The sequence below is a fragment of the Leptinotarsa decemlineata genome, unplaced genomic scaffold (assembly GCF_025532065.1).
Source record: "Leptinotarsa decemlineata unplaced genomic scaffold, Ldec_3_MD MMD2_tig00002974_RagTag_RagTag, whole genome shotgun sequence".
In the NCBI taxonomy this organism is placed as follows: domain Eukaryota; kingdom Metazoa; phylum Arthropoda; class Insecta; order Coleoptera; family Chrysomelidae; genus Leptinotarsa; species Leptinotarsa decemlineata.
Genome location: NW_027412578.1, coordinates 3,119,405 through 3,140,936, shown reverse-complemented (window position 1 = coordinate 3,140,936; position 21,532 = coordinate 3,119,405). Strand labels below are relative to the sequence as shown.

Below are 21,532 nucleotides of genomic sequence, written 5' to 3'. Positions count from 1 at the left end.
GTCAAGGCTTGCTTTCAGGTATCTTGCTTCCTTTGTCCTGTCCGTTGAAAACGTACCTTTTCGATTTCACCTTCCTCCAGGTGAATAGTATCACCTGACTTCTGTTAGGGTTGGAACTAATCTTTCAGAGGGTGGTCTACTTGGAAGTATATATGATAATAAGTTTAGGTGTATATTATGTCAATTAACATTCTTGTTTATGTGATTATGTTTTGTGTTTGTGATTATTGAAAATGATTTGAGTTTTTCTTTGTCAATTGACAAATAATATCAATTAATGAAAATATATTCATACTTTTCAATTTACTTCATAATATTAAATTTGATTCCACCAAGCTCATTTTTTAGATTGTGAAAAGTTAAAAACCTATTGAATATTCAAAAACAACAAAAGTAAAGTGACGTGATTGTGATTCTGAGTATTCAATTAGTAAGTCACTTGCCAAATTAATCAGATGACGCTGTCTATTAAATATTAAACTTGGAGAATTTGGAAAATGGTGTAAAATTGTGTGAAATACTATCTCTAGTTTGCGTTTTGCTAGAAAAGCTAAGCATCATCAGCCAACATCATCTTCTGATGATACTAACTTGGTTAGCGAATCACGCGTCGAAAGACAAACCAAATTAGCATCATCAGGAGATGATGATCAAGAAAGTAAATGGTGTAGATTTCAATATCTTCCGATGAATGTTTAAAATTACAAATAAAATTATATAACCTGAAGTTAACCCTTTAACAGGCATTTTTCCCAATCACCAAAACTGAAATAGTCTTCTCGAAGCACGTTTCACCAACCAAGTTGGCGTCATCAGGAGATGACTATGAATGTAATTATCAATTGATTACTATCGATATCTAGTTTCTCTTATCCCTTTTTATGTTGTAATTTTTCAGGCTCACGTAAAAAAGTTGTGAGACTTATAATTCACACTCGCCGATTTAAATTCTTTGGAAATATTAAAATAATTTTCATTTCAAAAGCACACACTTTCATCATTTATATTCAATATCATCTGATTATCAAAAACACCAATAGCTAATTTCAGTAATTAAATTCAGTGAGAAAGCAGATACAAAGAAACGCGTCAAGAATTATATTCATTGATTTCACACATACTTTCTCCGATTCTTCATTTAAAAAAATAATAATAATGATGACGATTATATATTGTGGACGAGCACAATATGTGGAAAACAGAATTATCCATTCAAGATATCATGCATTTCCTGTGGAATTAATCTACTTCGAAACTTTAGATTTATTCATTATGTCGTGATGAATTTTATGTCAAATGATTATTACACTGATTATAGTGATTTTTTTCTCTGTGTCAACGGCATCGACTACTAAGTCCTGGGCTGGAAAGTCTCGGGCCTAGCACTGGCGCTAGTCGTAATGCATCCACTGGTTTTTCAGTTAGTATTAATACTGCTTCTAGATGGAAAAAATAACGTTCAAGCGAAGCGATGGCTTGAAAAGTGTTATAAGATCTCCGTTCTATCAGAAACAACAATTAAACATTGGTTTGCTGACAGTGGACGTCCAAATGAGGCAGTAACACCAAAAAACATCAATAAAATCCACAAAATCGTTTTGAATAATCGAAAAGTGAAGTTGTATGAGTTAGCTGACATTCTGATGATATCAACAAGACGTGTTGGTTTTATATTGCATGATTATTTGACTATGAGAAAGCTCTGTTATCTGAGAAAGCTCTGTTATCTGTGGGTGCCGCGCGAGCTCACTGTTTACTAAAAACAAGGAAGTCTTGATCATTCTGTGCAATGTTTGGCCATGTTTAAACATAACAAACCAGTTTTGCTTCGATATGTGACAGCGGATGAAGCGAGGATCCATCAATTCACTGCGGAATCGAAACAATCGTTATCTGAGTGAACCTCGTCCAAAACACCCGAAATCACAACAATTGGAAAAGGTTAAAGCCTCCCTTGAGAAGGGAAATACCGTCAACAGTGAATATTATATAGCGTTAGTGAAGCGCATATTTCAAAGAAAAAAATGTGTTTCATCAAGACAATGCACCGTGTCACAAATCAAAAAAAACAATAGCAAGACTACATGAATTGAACTTCGAATTGCTCCTACATCTACCGTATTCGCCAGATTTGGCTCGCAGCGATTACTAGGTGTTCGCAGACCTCAAAAATGCTCACCAGTAAGAAGTGTCGTTAAAGCGGCGCTGGAATGATTGTATGGCTCTTGATGGAGATAACATTAATGAATGAAGCCAATTATGAACAAAAAAGCGTTTTCTTCCTTAGGACATCTTAGGACATCTGCCAATTTATTTTCCATTGTGTGTTTTATGATACATCTCAGTTTAGTGTTAAGGTAAAGGTAAATACATATATTTCTACTTTGGCAGTTTCCCGGATGATGACAATAAAAAGTGTCGAAATATTGGCATCAATGTCCTAAGAGTATTCTTTTGCATGCTGCGTACCTACCCCAATGGTTCAGTAATATATATATATATATATATATATATATATATATATATATATATATATATATATATATATATATATATATATATATATATGTACCGGGCAGGCGGTCCTCGATTGAAGACAAAATGAGAAAAAACCAAGAAAGTACTTGATAAAAATAGCTGCGTAAACGCAAGTTGACACCCAAGTCAACTTGCCAAGTTTTTTATGTCAGTGGTGGTTTGACCAATCAACCGACAACTGCGGTAGCAGAAATTTGGGAAGCTAACCTGAAATGCCATCGGAAAACGAATCCACATGTTTCATGATATGAAATCTAGATTTCATATCATTTCTAGAAATTGGCTTTGGCAATCTCCCAATGTATCATTGCTTTCATGTCATTCAGAGTGAGCAGAATTGAATCTATTGTAATAATCAAAGTCGATTCAAAACTATATTTTTTATTGTTATATAAATTCAAACGATTATTTTAATGTTATCTAGCTAATGCTGATGATAGAGGTTGAATTAGTTTATCTTCTGTAACATACTTCTTGACTAACATCTTACAATACATAGTCTACATGATTAAATCAGTCATATTACATAACAATATTTACAATAACAATATTCATTTTGTACCTCCAGGTTCAAATTGTATCAATAGAATTGTTTTGCCAAGTCCACATTTTTGGCATCTATTGCATAAAATGGCATTCAACTGGTGTACACTCAAATTATGTCGTTCATTACAAAATAAATTATCCGCATCCTGTTCTGCTACTGTTATCTTCAGAATATTCTATTATAAGGCCTCAGGGAATCGCTAAAATCAGTCCCCACATGATTGAGTGACAGTACTTTGGTTATCAAGTTGAGATCTTCGGGAGATTTTCCCCTGAAAGCTCCTGAATTCCTGAGCAAGTTGTTCAACTGATTGTTATTACCCTGAGGATTGTAAAAGTTGTTACTTGGAGAACCAAAAGCAGACTCAAGATTCGATCTGAAAAATCTGTTACTCTGACGTTGCGGTAGTTGCACAAATTGTGGAACTGTCAAGGCTGACTCTCCATTAGATCTGAAAAATCCATTGTTTCGTTCAAAACTACCAAAGCTAGGCTGGAAAGATTGTTGAACAGAGAAAGTATTGGAGTTCTTGAAATCATTGACGCCAAAATTTCCGGTCCCAGTATTCTGTCTGAAAAATCTGTTGTTTTGAGGTTTTTGGTTGAAGTTATTGACAAAAGACGATCTGAACTCTACTGGCTCTCTGATAGGTAGTACTTGTGCATTTAAAGGTAATTTTCCGGCCTCAACGAGTGGGTCAAAGGTGAGACTAGGCTGCACCGAAACTATACCGGAATTGAACTGCTGAGAGGGTTTAGAAGGAGGCTGTTGATTCAGCACAATCCCATTACTGATGAACCCGGAATTGGCAATTGGAAAGGGTTGTGCATTGGCTCTTTTACGTAATTCTTCCTGCTGCCTCAAATGAATCTGCTCTTGCTGTTTCAGGCTCAAGTTCAGTCTATATATTTCCTGCTCCAGAGCCTTCTGCTTCTGTTCCTGTTGATATTGTTGGATTTTCAGTTGCTGCCTCCTGAGCTCTTCTAGTTTGAGCCTTTCCTGTTCAAATTGAACTAATCTAATTTGCTTCTGCTGAGCCAGCGCGATTCGTTCTTGCTCAACGGTGTTGATTACTTGGTCGTGGTTCGCCAGTGTAGATCTGTATATCGGTTCTACTTTGTTCGGTTGACCAAGTTCATCCTGATGAACGGTGAAAGCTGCCACTAAAGGGGCTGAAAAGAATTGCACGTCTTCTACTTTGGCCTCACTTTCTTCTGTTGATACTGTTGGTGTGATTGTAGTTAGTTCCACCCTCCTCAATTTTGTAACTTCCTTATCGGAATTTTTAATAGAATTCAGGTTGGAACTTTGCACCTTCTCATCTTGGTTGGAACTCTGGAATGGCTGGTTCGCAAAATTGTTACTCGAACTTGTGATTATTTGTTCTGAATCTTCACTGTCTTTTTCTATGGTGATGATAGAGGGGTGTTGGATACCCTCACTCTTCTGTAGAAACACCAAAGACTTCTCAGTGGTTGTCGTGGTCGTACTAGCAGTTGTTTCTATGGGTGGCGGAGATGAAGATACCAAATCACTATTGGCATATATTGATACGGAAGACGCAGAGGCTCTTTCAATCAGTTTGTCTTTAGGATTATCGCCAAGTTGATTGCCGGAGTTTGCTTGCTCGTCATTTTCTAGTTCGGTTAATGCTTTAAGGAGTGCTCTCCTTAGGTTGCCGTCTAAGTTTACTTTTGGAGGAGTCGAGACTTCGTTTGTTTCGTACTCTTCTGCAAGTACGTTGTACACTGCTAGAGTCATCACCATAAAATGAATCTGGAATAGAAAAAAGATATCAGCTAATCTGAAAATAACAATACTCTTATTCTGTTTAAAATATGTTTAAATTATTTATACAATATGGCTAGTAGGTACATACAATTGAATTCTGCAACCATGAAATGGAGAAGGCTCTATATTTGATATTCTGAACGTCCAAAATGTTAAATTATACAGAATGAAATATTCCTAAATTGATTCATTGGTTAAATTTCAGATTCTTAGCATACCATGGTAATCCATATCTCCATACTGAATAGTCTATATTTCCCTGATTTACTTCATGATAGGATGTAATGCAAAGATTCATTTCAGTGAAAAAATGGTCAATTATGTTAGTTCAGTTTTACCAATTTGGCATGATATTTTATGGAAAAGATACTTCTGAAAATAATAATGTTTTCGCACTTACAAAAATATCTGGGCCATATACCCGAAGCAGCATATATGAGTAGGCTATGAAAGAGTTTTTGGTTCAATTTACAATTGATTTATATGAGCTTAATGAATTTCTTCTACCGAAATATTTCTACCGAAAATTCGTTGAAAATGAAATGCTGAATGAAAAAATGTTCAACTCATTTCGAAGTGAGCTGTTACTTGAAGTAATAGATGAAAAAGTGCGATAATTATCCGTCGATATTGGATCAAATATACCGGTTCAATCATTAATAATTATATGGAAGTTGAGCTCTTTTTTTCAAATTTCGGATTTGATTTCGGATTTGATTGTTACCCAATATTTACACTGTATAGATACACCTTCAAGATGGCTGTCAAGAAGAAAGTATTTGATCTTGATGGAATTCAAATTGTATAATACATCTATTAATATAATGAATTGTTAATATATAGAGATGGTATAGTGTTCCATATATATGTTTAATAACAATGTTTTCATGATTATGAAATATATGATATAACTAACTGACTTCCTGATGGAACTAACTTCCTGATGAAAAATAATATTGAAAACCAAGTTATTCTTGAAAAGTGTCGTCGTCTTGAAAATTTGGTAGATGAATCTGCTACAAGAATAATAGAGTTTTCAAAATTCAGCAACTGAAGGATAGGACCTCCAAATATTTACATGAAATGTAATTTCTGCAAATTTGTCCAAGTTTCTACTATATCAGGAACCCATTTATTAGCAGCTGAAAAATTTTCAATTTCCTTATCATGAATTATGAACAGGAACACACAAAAAACTGGAAAACAGTATTGAACACCTCTCCATTTCGGGTTTTCTAAGATATTAGTCGAAAAAGTAGTATAGTGGTGTAGCCAGTTATATCACCCGATCTCTCACCGCTGTATTTTGCTGGGTGCCTAAGGTATACAATTTTCACTACCACTCCTACAAAATCGGCTGTATTGTATATATTGTTTCTAAGGCATTTGATGGAGGTCATTATTAAGCCGTTTTATTCCTGTTTCTTTCTATTGTCAATTTTTTTCAATGAGAGAAACGATCCGCTAAACATTATTCTCTGTGTAAACGTCAAAGAAACGTTTGATTTTCTTTTAGAAAATGATGGACAGCATCGCAATAATGTTTCTATAATAATAATGATAATGATAGTAATAATAATAATACATTTCTTTTGAGCGTCACAATTTTCGGTGATGTATCAGCATAGTTATGTTTTGTAAATTACGTACAAGATATGATGAAAATTTTGAGATGATAGTAATATTTAATATTACTATAATACCTCCTACCATACAATATCCGTTCTTTCTGTTTCTGATCAACTCGCCCGTTACTTGATGAAGATCCATAGTAATTCCACTACCCCTAATGATTTATTCTTCACAAACTTTATTATTATTATTATAATATGCGAGCGCTTTCGATAGCAGACTGTGCTATCATCTTCATGGCTATACCCAGTTTTAGTATATTGTGTAGGAATCCTGTGAATGATATCTGATTCAATTCCATAACGAATGTTTGGAACACAAACTGAGTAGAAAAAAGTGTGTTTTGTATAATTCAATGTTCATATAAAAACATTTGTTTCGAAAGAATTTTTGTTTCGTGTAATTCAATGTTCATATGAAAGAAGCTGTTTCAAAAGGGCTTTTTTTTCCAGTTTGTGTCTGAAAGTTACTTCTTTGCATGATCTACACATCTATGTATAGAGTTATTTCTTTTAAAATTGATTGCTTCCTTCCTTTTTTGTATCAAGATTGACTGGTAAAAAGCTCAAAACTTTTTTTTTCAAAAATTAAACAGTCTTGAAAATATAACCCTTCCAACTTATAATATTAGTTATTTTTAAATGCTGTCTTCAATTTTGGAATTCCCGCCTCGACCAGATATTTTTCTCGAGAGAATTTATCTGGTTGAAGCTGGGATGATTCTGCAACCGTGTTAGGAATCACACGTTAAAAGGTAAGACCTCGTTAGTCCTTAGCTCGCACAAGTTTCTCAACTTCTGAGAGTTGTCGTTCGAATGGGGGCGACAGCTGATTAACGGAAAAACAGATTTTTTTTTAACTGTCGTTGAGTGGTTGACGACTGTTTACTGACGCTATTGGTAACAAGATTTCCACCACAGTATAGGAATAGATGAATTCATGATAGTGTAAAATGCTACGGAATCGCAGAAAGACCTCATATGTTAATTATTCGTTTCTTAGAAATTTCGACTTTTACCCTGAAATTTCGATTTTTCGCAAATACTGACTTTTCGCAAATATTCATATTTACATTAATCAAACAAGAAAGTGTAACTAATAACACAATTCGTTTATTATCTCGATATTTCTAACAACACTCAACAAATTTCAGGAGCCGAATAATAATTTGAATATGATCTAATTCAGTTACGCCTCTGATCATTGCAAGGAAAGTGAAAATTGGCGAGAACATCGGTTGTGACAGATTTCAGCACAGAAAAAACCGAAGGTACAACGAAAACATACGGTCGACGAAAGTTTTAATGCCATTAGTGAAAGTTATCCGATCTTGAGCGCTTCTTCAGATGTATGCGATTATAGTATGGGGGCACATCCTGTTATTGAACCGTATGCTGAATCATGATGAATTTAGTTTCATTATTACACCGATATAACCTACGCCCATACATATAAACCAGTCATATACACTGTCGCTTATTTTCTTTTTCTATATACCTGGAACTGTACGTACGTTTTTGTCGTAGGATGTTCAATTTCGATAAATATAATTATTATGAATACGCTTTCGTGTTCTCAAATACAAAAATTCAGATAACAAAATGATATAACTTAAAATAATGAAGAATTATGGTTCGTTACGTTTATGAAAGAAATCATCTTGTTGAGGAATTCTTAATTAACACTAACAAAAAAGTTATTCAGAGAAAACGTCACTTCATTTTCTCCTCCATTAATATATAAAAACGGGACACTTCTAAAGAAAATGTATTCAAGGACCATCAATTAAAACAATTCGTAAAAGTTTGTTTCTTTCTGATATAAAACGAATACCTATCAATAGTAATTTTTTTTCTGTTACTTAATTTGTACCCAAAACATACATAATTACATAATACATACGTATTATTATTATTATTATTAATAAAAAATAAACCGAATATTAGTCATGGCAAATACTACATGCCATAAAAAATTATACAGTATTTATGAGGAATTCCATTTACAATCCTATCCAAAAGACAATTATATCAATTTATTGTTTATTTTTATAGCACTTGATATTATAAAAAAAAATCTCAATTTTTCATGTAATGGTGTCATTTTACAAGTGGAATACTCCATAGAAAATATTACAGCTTGTGAGGCCTTTTATTGATTTCACTCCATTTATACAGATTTCTCAAAAGCTTTCGACATGGTCAATAACAAATTTTCACTAGTTTTGGTTACGGTGAAGAAATTCTACAATGCATCAAGTGTTTTTTATGAGGTAGAATCCAGTGGGTCGAAATATGTGCCATATAAAATGAATGTGAACTCTAGGGTCCACAGGGTAGCCACTGTGGACCGTTTCTATTTAAAATGTGTATCAATGATATTGTAAGTCGAGTAGCAAACTCAAAAAATTACTATGTGCTGATGATTCAAAATTGTATCGGAAAACTGATTATTTCTCAGATTTCGTGGGTCTTTAGAACGATTTGAATCTTTTGGTCGACTGGTGTAAAAAAATGCTTGAAGTTGAATTCAGAGTAGTTTGGTTAGGTTAGGTTAGGTTAGGTCCAAAGTGAATGGGTCTATTCGACCCCCCACAGCAACCCGCAAGGGTTTATTGTGGCTCACACCTATTCACACTCGACCAAATAAACCCAGCTTCTTAACGAAGCCGATTAGTTTGTATGGTGAGTGGTCTTTCAGGTCAGATGGTAAGAGTACATCTCTGCAGAACTCTAAAAACCTTATTTAGTCCCCAGCGAGGCAGGCACAAAGTATGTGCTCTGCTGTTTCATCGTTAATAAGTTAATCGGTCAATCAAGGTGCAAGATTCCCACCTTGATACCCGCAACAACCTTCCCATATGAGGAGTTTTGCACGTCAGCTACAACCTTTAGATTCAACCGTGCAGGGCTTTTTCGCCTCTGGTTTTGGTGAATCACCACTTGAGCGCAAACGTTTATCAACTTGCTCATGGAGGGGTTGTTCCTCCACCTGAGACAGATTCTGCGTACGCCGCTCAAGAATTTGGTGCAAGGCAGTTTCATTAGGTACCCCACTCTTGAGGAGACTACTCAGTCGTTTCCTGGCTGCACCACCAAACTTTTTTTTAGGTTCAGTTATTGGATCAGAAGTTGGAGAGTTGAGAAGCTCTCTCTCCTGATTTAAATTTACAAGGAGGTCAGTTGGAGTCGTAAGCTCGACATCCGTATCCTCTGTAGACTCGCTCCTGATCTAAATTTACAGAAAGGTCAGTTGGAGTCGTAAGCTCGATATCCATCTCCTCTGTAGACTCAGCGTCAGAAAGAATTTTTAAGTTTACTCTGTCCATAAAAGTCCCACGAGTAGCTAGGGGGAGAAAATCAATCACAGCAGAGCCCCGCATTACCGTAACAAGCCGATGATACGATGGGAGGGCGCCCGGTATCTCGAAGGTTCCGTAGAGACAGCTGATAGGCTCAGTGTCATTCATCCTTTCGGCACGGATACACACACCTTAGGACTAAGCCATCGTTGGGATGCCATTCAGTTAGGGAATAACAGAACCGCAAGTAATTCTGTCATTCCCGTATCCAGCGAGTCTACGTAGAAGCAGGGTGGTTTGCTCAACCCCCATATCTCAAGCCAATGCACTCGCCAAAAACAGTATGCACAGTGATTCAGGCAGTGAAAGATGAACAAGGACAGCCAAGGACAGTTTGGTGCTATAAGTTTTTTCCTTGTCAGTCATCAATTGAGAATGATTATTTCGTGAATAGCTCATCTCTGAACCATGTTGAAGAGATTAAAGATCTTGGAGTTATATTTGACACGAAATTATATCTTCTTATCATATCAGTGAGATTGCACACGAATGTTTCGAACTCTAAGGATGAATCTTTGGAGTTAGTAAAGATCTATCAGCACATACTCTGAAGATTTGGGTACTGTTCTGTGATGAGATGAATTCTTGATTTAGGCTCAATCGTGTGAAATTCTTCATATGTAAACCACAAAACATGTCTAGGATAAGTGGTAAAATTTATCGTCCACAATTTCTGAACCAAGTAAAGTTGAGGGTATCAAGAGGCAGACTAATAAGAGACGATAAAAGTATCTTAAAAAAAATTACAGATTTTCCAGTCCAATTTCAAGAATATTGAGAGAAGCGAATAGTTCTAAGTCAGACCTTTTCTTACATTAAACTCATTCTTTGAAAAGTTTAATTGCAAATTTTGTTTATAGCCTTCAATTTTAATTTCTGTTGTTTCATTTTTTGTATTATATATGAATAGCTGAATTTTCATTCTCACATCTTTCATGAAACACATAAGTATTTTGTATGTATAATATATGTATGTATAATATATTATTTTGATCTTTGAAGATAATTATATTTTGTTTGAACTGGTGTTTCTTCAGTTTGAAAAATTAATGAAAACATACATCAGTTGAAAATATTCAGTCAATTGTTGTCATGCATTTGTTAGGTAAATAGATTTCGAAGATATCACAAACTTCATTGGTGAACTGTCTGCAAAGAAAAAGACTCATTTTTCATGCCTTGAAATTTTCAGAATTAAAAACTCATAATAACTTTTCTGATTGCGTTCTGTTTGAACGCCACTGGCTGTCGAAGAACATCACCTGCGAAATTAAAGCACGTTCTTGGATTTAAATGCATGGACATGGGTTACATGACATCCGAGGTAGGTATTAGTGAAAATGGGTGTAGTATTGGAATGTTAATGTTCTTTTGTCCAAGTTTCACTTTATGGGAAACTTGCTTCCGACTGAGCCTCTCGTCACTCGTATGTCATTTCAAGCATTATTGGCAGAAAGGAGTGGGCAAATAAAAGAAAAACTTTCGTTTCTTCTTATTTTCAATAATTTATGGTCAACATTCAAACTAAGAATGTAACAGATCAATCAAATTAAGATAAAAAGGATGAATTTATTTCAAGATAATTCTATTGTTGAACAAAGTATAATATTGGAGCGGTTGGTTAGAAATTCTAGCTCCAAAATATAGGCAGATTAAAAGAATGACATGCTACAGTCATTCCTGAAATATTCTTGTATTCATTGAGGGATATATCAATTTCAAATTATTGAATTACAACAGCATCTGGTTGCAGAAAAGAAATGAAAAAAATGAGCAAGATATTCAATAGAAGACTTAGATTATTTAGAGTGTGTTACGTTGTTGAACGGAGGAAAGAGAAATTGGTTTTGAAATTGAGGTTAAATCCCCCTTTGGTATATTCCCAAACCGTGTTGGTAACAAAAATATTTGTTTCGGTCACTGAAAAGTTTACTCAAATGACCACTTGGCTGGCTCAACAAGTGTGGAGAATAAATCCACCAAAAGGTGCTGTTCTTGATATTTTACAAATGTTTTATTGAATCCCTAACAGGTTTCAGATAACATACAAAGGCAAATATCAAGAGAGAATGTGCAGTGTTTGTATCAACCCAAAGTGGTTTCGAGTGGTATTTCTCAAAACATGTTAATATATTACAGAAATGCTTCCGTGCCTATGTGAGCATGTAATTTAATACAAAATAAGTAAAATAAATCTATCAATAATAATTCTGTTCTAACACTGAATGGTTAACAAAGCTCTCTAATACGAATTTAACACAAATTAAAGTTACACTTGAATGGTAAGGGCAAAATAACTGTTTCATGCAGCACTTCTTACAAATTAGAGGCGGCAAATCGTGTTAAGGTAAGTATTCTAGTACTTGTAAAGCGTTAAGGATGCTAATGATTATGCAATGTGATATTAAACAAGCTAAATCGGTGTCAAGCACAGCTGCGGTAAGCTTCAGGCATTCATGAAGCTAGTATACTTGAGAAAAGGTATATATATGCAGCGGAATGCAGCAGGATTCAGCGTGCATATGCTCACGATGGTAATTTCTACGCTGTGACATGTATTGCAAACTCCTTGTACTCGTACTTGGGACTATCGAGTCTCTTCCTTGAGAAACCCAGAATACCTTGGAATGCTACAATTTCTCCAAATTGTTAACAAAATTAGAAAAGATCTCTTGTTTCATCCACCTCTCTTTGATCCAAAAATCAAAAACTCCTTCCATTTTCCCCCCTCTCTCCACAACCTATTTCCGTCTTTTGAATTCATATTTATTGAAATTATTCATATAACACTCTTTCTTGCCGTCCGACTTCCTATAATTAATCAACGTGATTGTTGTAATGTTCATAACGGTAACTTTTCACGTAATACAGCTGCAGCTATTCCATAATTCGTCTGAATCAAATTTTATCCCCAGGAAGTAAACCTGACTAATTCGGTAGTCGATCTTTCTCGACCGGCCTGCGAACTACGACGGCAGTGAATGACACGTATGACAAATGCACCAACTGAACATTAAAACAAGAATACCAAGTAAGTATTGACAAATTGTAACAAATCGGTCTTCCCTCTACATTCATTATTTTCATCTCTATGAATGCTCCACGTTGTTGTTCACCTTTCCTTTGTATAAATGAATAAAGATAATTTGACTTTTCTTTTCTCTGGAATAGGAAATTTGTTTATATTAATAAATTCTTAACAAATTTTTCTTATCAAGGCAGTTGTAATGTAAGCCGCCTATCTGAACTGATACTAGATAAAATAGATTAATGTTACTTGGCGGGTAACAACTATTAATTCACTATCAAAAAAATTTAAAAACTGTTTCAACTTGAAATATTCAATTTCAGTTGTTATTATTTTCAGCCTCATTTCTTTAAAATTCAACAACACTTTCTCAAGCACCATCCCACGTACTATCGGCCAATTAATATCTGAAACCAATCATTAACGTCAATAAATATTTATGTCATTATCAGCTTCAAAGCTGATCCATGATCCAACATTAACAGTGGTTATTATGAGCATTGACCCCTAATCCATTAGCAAACTCGTTTCACATGCATATCCTTTCTTCGAGAATCTTTATGAAGCATTGTTTCATTTTTAGTGTTTCTATAAAATTTCCCAGCTGGGTCATAACCTTTCAGCTCAATTAATGTCTGCATACATTGTTCAATGTAACACTCTTGCAAAAGCATTATATCCATTCAAATATGTCTTATGTTTGTTGACTAATTGAAATTTTAATTATGGATTGAGAATATCAATTCAGTGTGTTCAATGAGCTAGAAAGACTATATATTTCAGGAGCTGATGACGAATTTGGAGAAGGTAAATGAGACTATATTATATTATATGATATGTAGGTGATTCCGACATTAGGAACAGAAAAGAGAACGTTTGCGGTTATTTTTATTCATTATTTCATTATAAATTATCATTTATCATACAAACAGGTCATCTTAAGTTTGTATATCCGAAATGACCTCTCTTACCAATAAAAGGTAGCACCATAACCTCAAAATATTGATGTCATATAGTTTCAGGTACATTATGTACATAAAATCACTGTAACTACTCATTGGTGCTAACAAATAAGTTGCGTCTATAGAAATAAAAATAACACAACTGACAAAGTCACCTACAATCATCCCAGCGTCTATATTTCCAAAGCCAAGGTTCTAGCCTATGACGTCAAAGCTTGGCTTTGCAATAGACCATCTTTATATTCCAATTATCGGAAAGATAATCAATATTATCTCAAAAAATCAATTGTATTCTTATTTCGAAAGTCGCTTCGATTTAAGCGAATCCCGAAACGGTTTTCGTAAAAATAGATCCACTACTCAAGCTGCTTACCAAGTCGTGAGGGGGTTCTTGATCACGGTAACCATACTCCTCTAACCCTATGTGACTTGACCAAGGCTTTCGACTATGTTTCCCACTCTATCCTCATACAAAAATTGAGTTATTATGGCATGAGAGGCACTGCTCTTGATCTAGTAGGGTCTTATCTCCAAAATAGGTATCAGTGCGTCGACGTCAACAATATCAAGTCAGATTTAGAGTCAATTTGTCATGGCGTTCCTCAGGGTTCTGTCCTCGGCTCGTTATCATTCATCATTTATATGAATGACTTATGTAGCTCTATTTCACCAACAAAATGTGTTTTGTTTGCCGACGACACAAGCCTCATATGCTCAGACAAATCACATACCAGTTTACCTCAAATGATGGACAGAAATGAAAACAGTGTTAAGTTTCTAGGTATTTATATTAATGCTAGACTTAGTTGGTCCAGCCATATTGAAGCAACTACTCGTAAGCTGTCTAGTGTTTTATTTGTTCTTAGACAGTTGAGAAATGCGGTGGGTTTGATGACACTGAATATAGCATATCATTCCCTATTCCACGCAGTTATTTCATATGAGGTCTTGATTTGGGGGCATTCCACAAACTCAATCACAATTTTCAGATATCAAAAAAAAGCCATGAGTATTATAGCAAAACGTAGGATATCGGGAACACTGTCTTGCTCTTTTTATTGTGTTGTTGGAGATTCACAAGAATATCGAGATGTTCCCGAAACATTTTCACAATCATGATTATTCAACAAGATCCGCATGTTTATTGAATAATACAAGACATAGGCTAGCAGTTAGTAAAAAAACTCCCTAAATTTGAATTTATACAACTTTCTCCATCCCTCAGGAAAAATCGTTGTTTTTCAGAAATTTCAAAAATAGTATCAAGATATATCTTCTCAACCACTGTTTCTACACAATCGAAGAATATGCTGCTGTAGCTGGTCAATTCATAGTTCTTGGAAAATGATTCATGTTTTGAAGCTGGGATGAAGCCTGTTCTTATTTTTGTTGACCTTTTTATATTGATATCTTATGTGACAATGTGATCATTTTAAGAAATTTTCATATGCCACTTTTATTTATTTATAAAATTTATTACTTTAATCTAGAGAAGTTGTTGCTCATTTTAAGTGTCTGACATAGTACCTATAGTATATAGTATATATGACTTGCCATAAATGTATTTTGTATATAAAGTGGTCAAATAAATTACTGTACTCTACTCTACTCTACTATATTTGATACTCTTAGATTTCAAGTTTTCTGTAGATTCCATAGATGACGTCTTCGTAAGGGGAGTTGTTCTTTCTTGCGTATTCTCATGCTTCTTTTTTTAGAGATACTTAAATTCAACAATGCGATTTTGTTTCAGCCTAGCATTACCAAGAAAGCCTATTGTAGGTCGAAACAGCGCTATCTAGTGTCAAATCATAAATGTGAGGTGAAAATAATCAAGTAGAATTCAATGTGCAGAAAACCCAAGCATCAATTTCCTCTCGGAAGATGACAGTCAAAATCCCATATAATAATGTTAGGGAATATCATTATCGATTTATTGGTTTACAATACGAAAGACTGCTTTCCAGAAACGGAACATCATTTCAAATTGGAAAGTTGTACACACCTGAGTAACTTACAATACTTCATAAATGTCACATAAGACATCTGGAATATTGCTCACAATAATGAGGCTTCTTTCCTGATCATACTTTGAAGTTGTTGAAGTTCATCTAGCAAAGAGCCATCCGCCTGATTGGAGATCCAAATAAAAATAGTAATTTCAAGAGAAAATACATTCTCAACTCTCTTCAGTTTATTCTAATAAATGTTCAAAATGTGCACCATTCAATTTTTTGCATTGATAAGGTCTGTTTTCAAATTTATTTCTTACATTATGAAATTTTCTTGGGATAATTTCATTGCAAACCTGTCTTTTTCTATCCACGAGCTCTAAAATGAACTGCGGTTGTATATTGGACCCTCCAGGTGTCACATATCTCCTGAAACAACATCTTGAAGCGTCATGTCAGGTGATATGAGTAGCTTTTCTGAAGGACCACGTTGGCCTATCGACCGGTATGGATAATTCTCATTTCTCAGGTACTCTCAAACCAGCCTTAAGTAAGAAGGAGGTAACCCATCTTGCTAGATAACCAATCATTTAGGTTCGTTAAATTTTCTAAAAAGCGGCCCACTCATTTGGGAGCCTGGTTCGCTGAACTTAGTTCGGCGAACCAAGTTCTTGGTTCGTCACTCCCTACACAAGTGGGGGGAAATGTGAATAACGGTTCGCCATTTCACCAGTTTCATTCCAGCAGTTGGGATGATTTCTTCAAAGATTGCAGCATCTTTTGTTGTATTATACAAGTTTGCAGGTTTCACAAAAAAGAAGAAAAGATCCCAATGGCCCAAGCAGTAGCTTCCTGAGAGAGAAGTGATCTCACATCAATCTCTTAGGAAGAACAGTGCGAAAGATTATACAAATTATTCAACAATGATCGAAACGTAATTCAATTATTTATTGAAACTTGTGACACCCTACATATCAGAACAACTCACATAAGAAAGTCGATATCAGCCGAACAACGCCTCGTTTCTACACTATTTGAAGAAACTTGGAGAACTTGAAGTTGTTCGCCATTTTCCCCAGAAGCACTGGGGAAAATGGCGAACAACAATTTCTCAAGTCCACACACAGACGGTGAACCGAACAAATGTTTTCCAACTCGATGGAAGACCAAGTTCGTGAGAAATTGTGTCGATTTTGGTTCGTTAAACACCACATACAAAGGAACAAATGACGAATCAGGTTCCCATATGTGTAGGCCGCTTTACCCGTAGATAAGAAGACGTAATCACTTGAAATGGCCCGCTGGATATCCTGATATGGAGCCTCGATAAATTTTTGAGGAAATACGTGCCATCAGGAATGTATAACAACCACAGTGAATATTAGAACTTGTGGATTATAAAATATGAGTTTACAACGAAGTTACTTCAGGAACATTTCGTTATGTGAGAAATTAATTCTTTAGCAGACCTTGTTATTGTAAGAAAGTGAATGGTTGAAATGTTGAATATTTTTAAACTGGAGTGAGTTATAAATTAATTTTTTTAAGATTTTTATATTTATCGCTTGTTCGCAGATTCTTAAAACGAATATATAACTGCTAATCACTTTGGAACAGCTGAACCGATTTTCTAAAGTGAACCAGTGTTTGTTAGAGCATTGAATTACCTTTTGAAAAAGGTTTTGAAAAAATCTGGTAGCGTTCTCTTGGCGATGGTGATGCAACACTAATGTCTTTTTCATCAACAAGTAGTAAAAATGAAGCATCTCTACCTAAATTTTGTTTGATCTTGATATCTTTTCCGTTCAAAAGTTAATAAGGTGGGGGCTATTCACAACCGTACTGTATACGCTAAAAGTATACAGTGCATTTCTTTAATGTCCACCCTTTATTTTTTGAACGGGAAAGGGAGGTCTTGTGATGCATCTTTTTGAAGTTCCTGACAAATACTTCACGACCCTAGAATATAATGTCAATATCTTCAACTACTACAAAATAGAGGAACTTTAATAATTGCCTTGAATACATTGACATTTAACTACATAGTATGAGGTAATAAGCTTGAAGTCAGTTCAGAAGATGCTCAAAATGGTTGCCTTGAACTTCTTGACATATGAACAGCCTATCGAACACAGTAACGTCAATATATCTACAAATATTTATTATTCTCTGCCGTATATCCAATATTGAAGCAGGTTCAGTTTCGTACACCTTTTGCTTCAAATAACCCCATAAAAGTCCAAAGGTGTCGAATCTGGCAAGCGGGCTGGCCATTCTGTAGGACCTCAACGGCCAATCCATCTAACGGGAAAAGTAGTATCCAAATAGTATCTTACTTGTCTGGAGCAATGTGATGGTGCTCCATCTTGTTGGAATACAACATCCATATCGAATTCATTAGGATTCGCTTCGACGATTTCAGTGATGAGATCGTCAACAGTTGTTTCAAATTTTTTCTTCCAATGGACGAAAATTGAGCATTTTAGAGATTGTTGACGCGGTACCTTTCTACTAGTAAAACTGAAAAGTAAATGAGAATATTCTAACTGAACAATGATGTTCATTGTCATACTGTCATTTTTTGTCATTTCATAAACAAAAAAATAAGTCAACAAACCTTATCGGGTTGTTAGAATTGCCATATGGCAGATAAAAAGGAATATTTTTTGTAGTAGCTGAAGATATTGACTTCATATTCTAAGGTTGTGAAGTAGTCCTTAGGAGGTCACAAGACCTCCCTTTCTATTCAATTTTTTTCCCAGATGGCGCCCAGTCGCCATCTTGTAAGTTTCATCTGTCAATTTTACTTCAAAATAAAGTATTCAAATTTCAATTTTTCGAGTTGACCAGTTCAAAAAATAAAAGAAGGGGGAGATACATTAAAGAAATGCATTGTATATATGAAAGGTTTGATATCAAATAATGTCAAACTGCAATTTCTTAGAAGTCTAGATCAGGCGAAGCAAAATCATTCAATTTCAAAATTATATTGCCAGGACGGAATTGAAGAATTTAAAAATATTTAAATATTACGCATGTTCATTACAAACAAAATATCTCGACATTTATATGTTTGTTTCTGAAAAAAAACACAAAGTTCAAAGACAGTATTTTTTAGTAATTTAAAGATGAGTGTTTCAAAAATTATCGTGAATACAGTTTGATTCTTTAAAATAAAAATATTGAAGTGAACAAAATTTGAGAAGAGATTATATTTGAGCAATAACTGTGGTCACACATTAGAGATTCATAAACAAATTTCCACTATAACACCGATGAAGCTTTTCTGTTTTGGCAAAACACATTTAATTCCTGCTACATTTCTCGCATAATTACTGATCATGTCAGTCATGCGAAGGACGATTTCAAAAAAACGATGGCAAGTTGAAGAATAATTATACTTATTACACGGCAATATCATGAGACAAATAAGGAGTGTATCACGATAGAAATCAGAGCTTGTCATAAAATGAACAACTGTGAACCATGTTGGGTACAGCAATTATTTATCTGAGGATGCGAAATACCATAGATGATAACAAACAGGTCTGTCTTTGAAATGTTTCCATCCATTTTTGTGGTCAACCACAACTGAATCACAACAATACAGAAATTTACTCGAAACATATGTGAAAAATAGTATCATATTTTCGAACCAACTCACAGGATATCTGTCAAGTTTCTCAAACAACTTATAACGTGAGAAACTTCGAAAAGATTCAAAGAGCCAGTGTAAAGTTAAGGTATCTTTTTCCTACTCGGTATAGACTTTATTAGGAGACAATATAAATAAAAAATGTTTTAAAATTCGGTGTAGCATTACCAAATCTTCTACTCACGAAATGATTTCGGAAATGCCCGAAAAATAATGAAAAAGGTTTAAAAAAAGTGTTTTATACAAATCAAAGTAATACAGCTAAACCGGTTATTTTCTCAATAAAACTCATGCTACATTTTTTTACAAAAAATCGCCACATCAATTTTTCTTGATACACAGAAAAGGAAATATTTTGCCACATTCTTCTGACGTGCATACGCATATACAAGCAATAAAGTATTTAGTCTACCAAAATATAATTATGAAAGAACGCGAAAGGTATAAAAATATATAATCATCTATCACCGAATCTCGAAAATTTGACCAATCAAAAATTGCTACACAATCATGTTTTTTATAATATTGTAACAAATTAAAATAAATTTATTCTTTACAACACTCAGCAACTAATGCTTAATTTATTTCCACTATTTAAATTTCTCATTTAGCCGCTCGATTCACTTTCTGAACTACCCTCTTGGGTCGGGAAGGCGTGCTTATATCGGTTACGATCGTTTCTAGAAATCTGTAGTCGGTTCGGTGTTAGAGTTTTACTGGCGATTCCCGACTGCATTCTTTCGCGGTTATGTCATGTGTTTGTTCGCTGAGTCAGCCGACGGTGACGTATTTCTGAGACAATTTTAAGAACAAAAGTCTATATGAACTTGTGTCCGAAAATGCTTCGTTTCGAAGATATGGGGTGTTGAAATTATTTTTTTTTTGTTCGCTTTTTGAAAATAAGTCGGTACTAACTCAAATAACTCATTCGGTACCCGGGGTTTTTTTGACGTGGGAAATCATAATTTCGTATTAATTTTCATGTAACATCTAATCTAATCATAAAATCTAATTTTTTGACAGTAAACTTTTGGTACTTTTCATAAAAAACCTAATTTCCACACCTTTTCCCAGTAAAAAAGGTACACTTCCTCAACAACGCTGGAGGTGATAGTTTTCGAGATATTTACAATTTTCTATATCGATGCAAATTACTTTATAGCCAAATTTGATTTCAATAAATTTTGTCACTCTCCGCTTGCAAATAAATTAAGTTAATTAAATCAAGTAGGCTATGAAAGTTTGTTTATAAAAATTGAAGTTCGCTGTCACATTTTCAAGTATTAATTGAGAAATTCACAGTTCGGAGTTTATAAAGGGATGTTTTGGTACCATGTCCGACTTTACGAATGCTGAAATGGCTGATATGGTTTTTGCATACGGCTTGGCTGACGGAAATTCAAGCGAGGCCAGACGCATCTGTCAGAAAAGTTATCCCCAACGCGTGACTCCGTGTGCAGCGACATTTGCGAATCTTTTTTGGCGACTTTCCGAATCTGGAAGCCTTGAAATAAATTCTGCAGTAGGACGGCCACGGACTACAAGAACTGTAGAATTATAGAAGGCGGTTCTCGAAGAAATTAGTGAACATCCAGAGACAAGTACAAGAAAAATTAGTCAAACTTTAAAAGTGGGTCACATGACAGTTTACAGAATTTCAAAGGAACAGCAATTATATCCTTTTCATATTCAGCGTGTCCAGGGACTCACGCTACGTGATTTTCAACCACGTATCGAACTTGCTCAATGGCTTCAAAGAAAAGTCGAACAACATCCGCAAATTTTATCGAAAATCCTCTTCACAGATGAGGCTAATTTTTCAAAAAATAGTATCATGAACTTCCATAACAACTACATCTGGGCGGAAGATAACCCACATGCGATAACGCAAACTCATTTCCAAGACAGACACTCTTTTAATGTATGGGTAGGCCCAATTGCGGATTATTTAATTGGGCCCTATTTTCCTCCTTTACGTTTGAATGGAGATGCTTACCTACATTTTTTGGAATACGAGCTTTCTCAACTTATGGAAGATGTTCCCATTGGTCTCCGAAATCACTCTT

At 34.7% G+C, this 21,532-nt stretch overlaps 1 protein-coding gene across 1 annotated transcript in view; it reads right to left on the bottom strand.

The window, feature by feature from the left end:
- Positions 1 to 2,903: 2,903 nt before the first annotated feature.
- Positions 2,904 to 21,532, bottom strand: part of LOC111514297 (uncharacterized) — a 39,560-nt gene continuing 20,931 nt past the window's right edge. Inside the window, exon 2 of the mRNA XM_074177278.1 lies at positions 2,904 to 4,861. Within this exon, the coding sequence (XP_074033379.1) occupies positions 3,251 to 4,861 (1,611 nt within the window). The 3' untranslated portion in view covers positions 2,904 to 3,250. The remainder of the gene's footprint in view (positions 4,862 to 21,532) is intronic.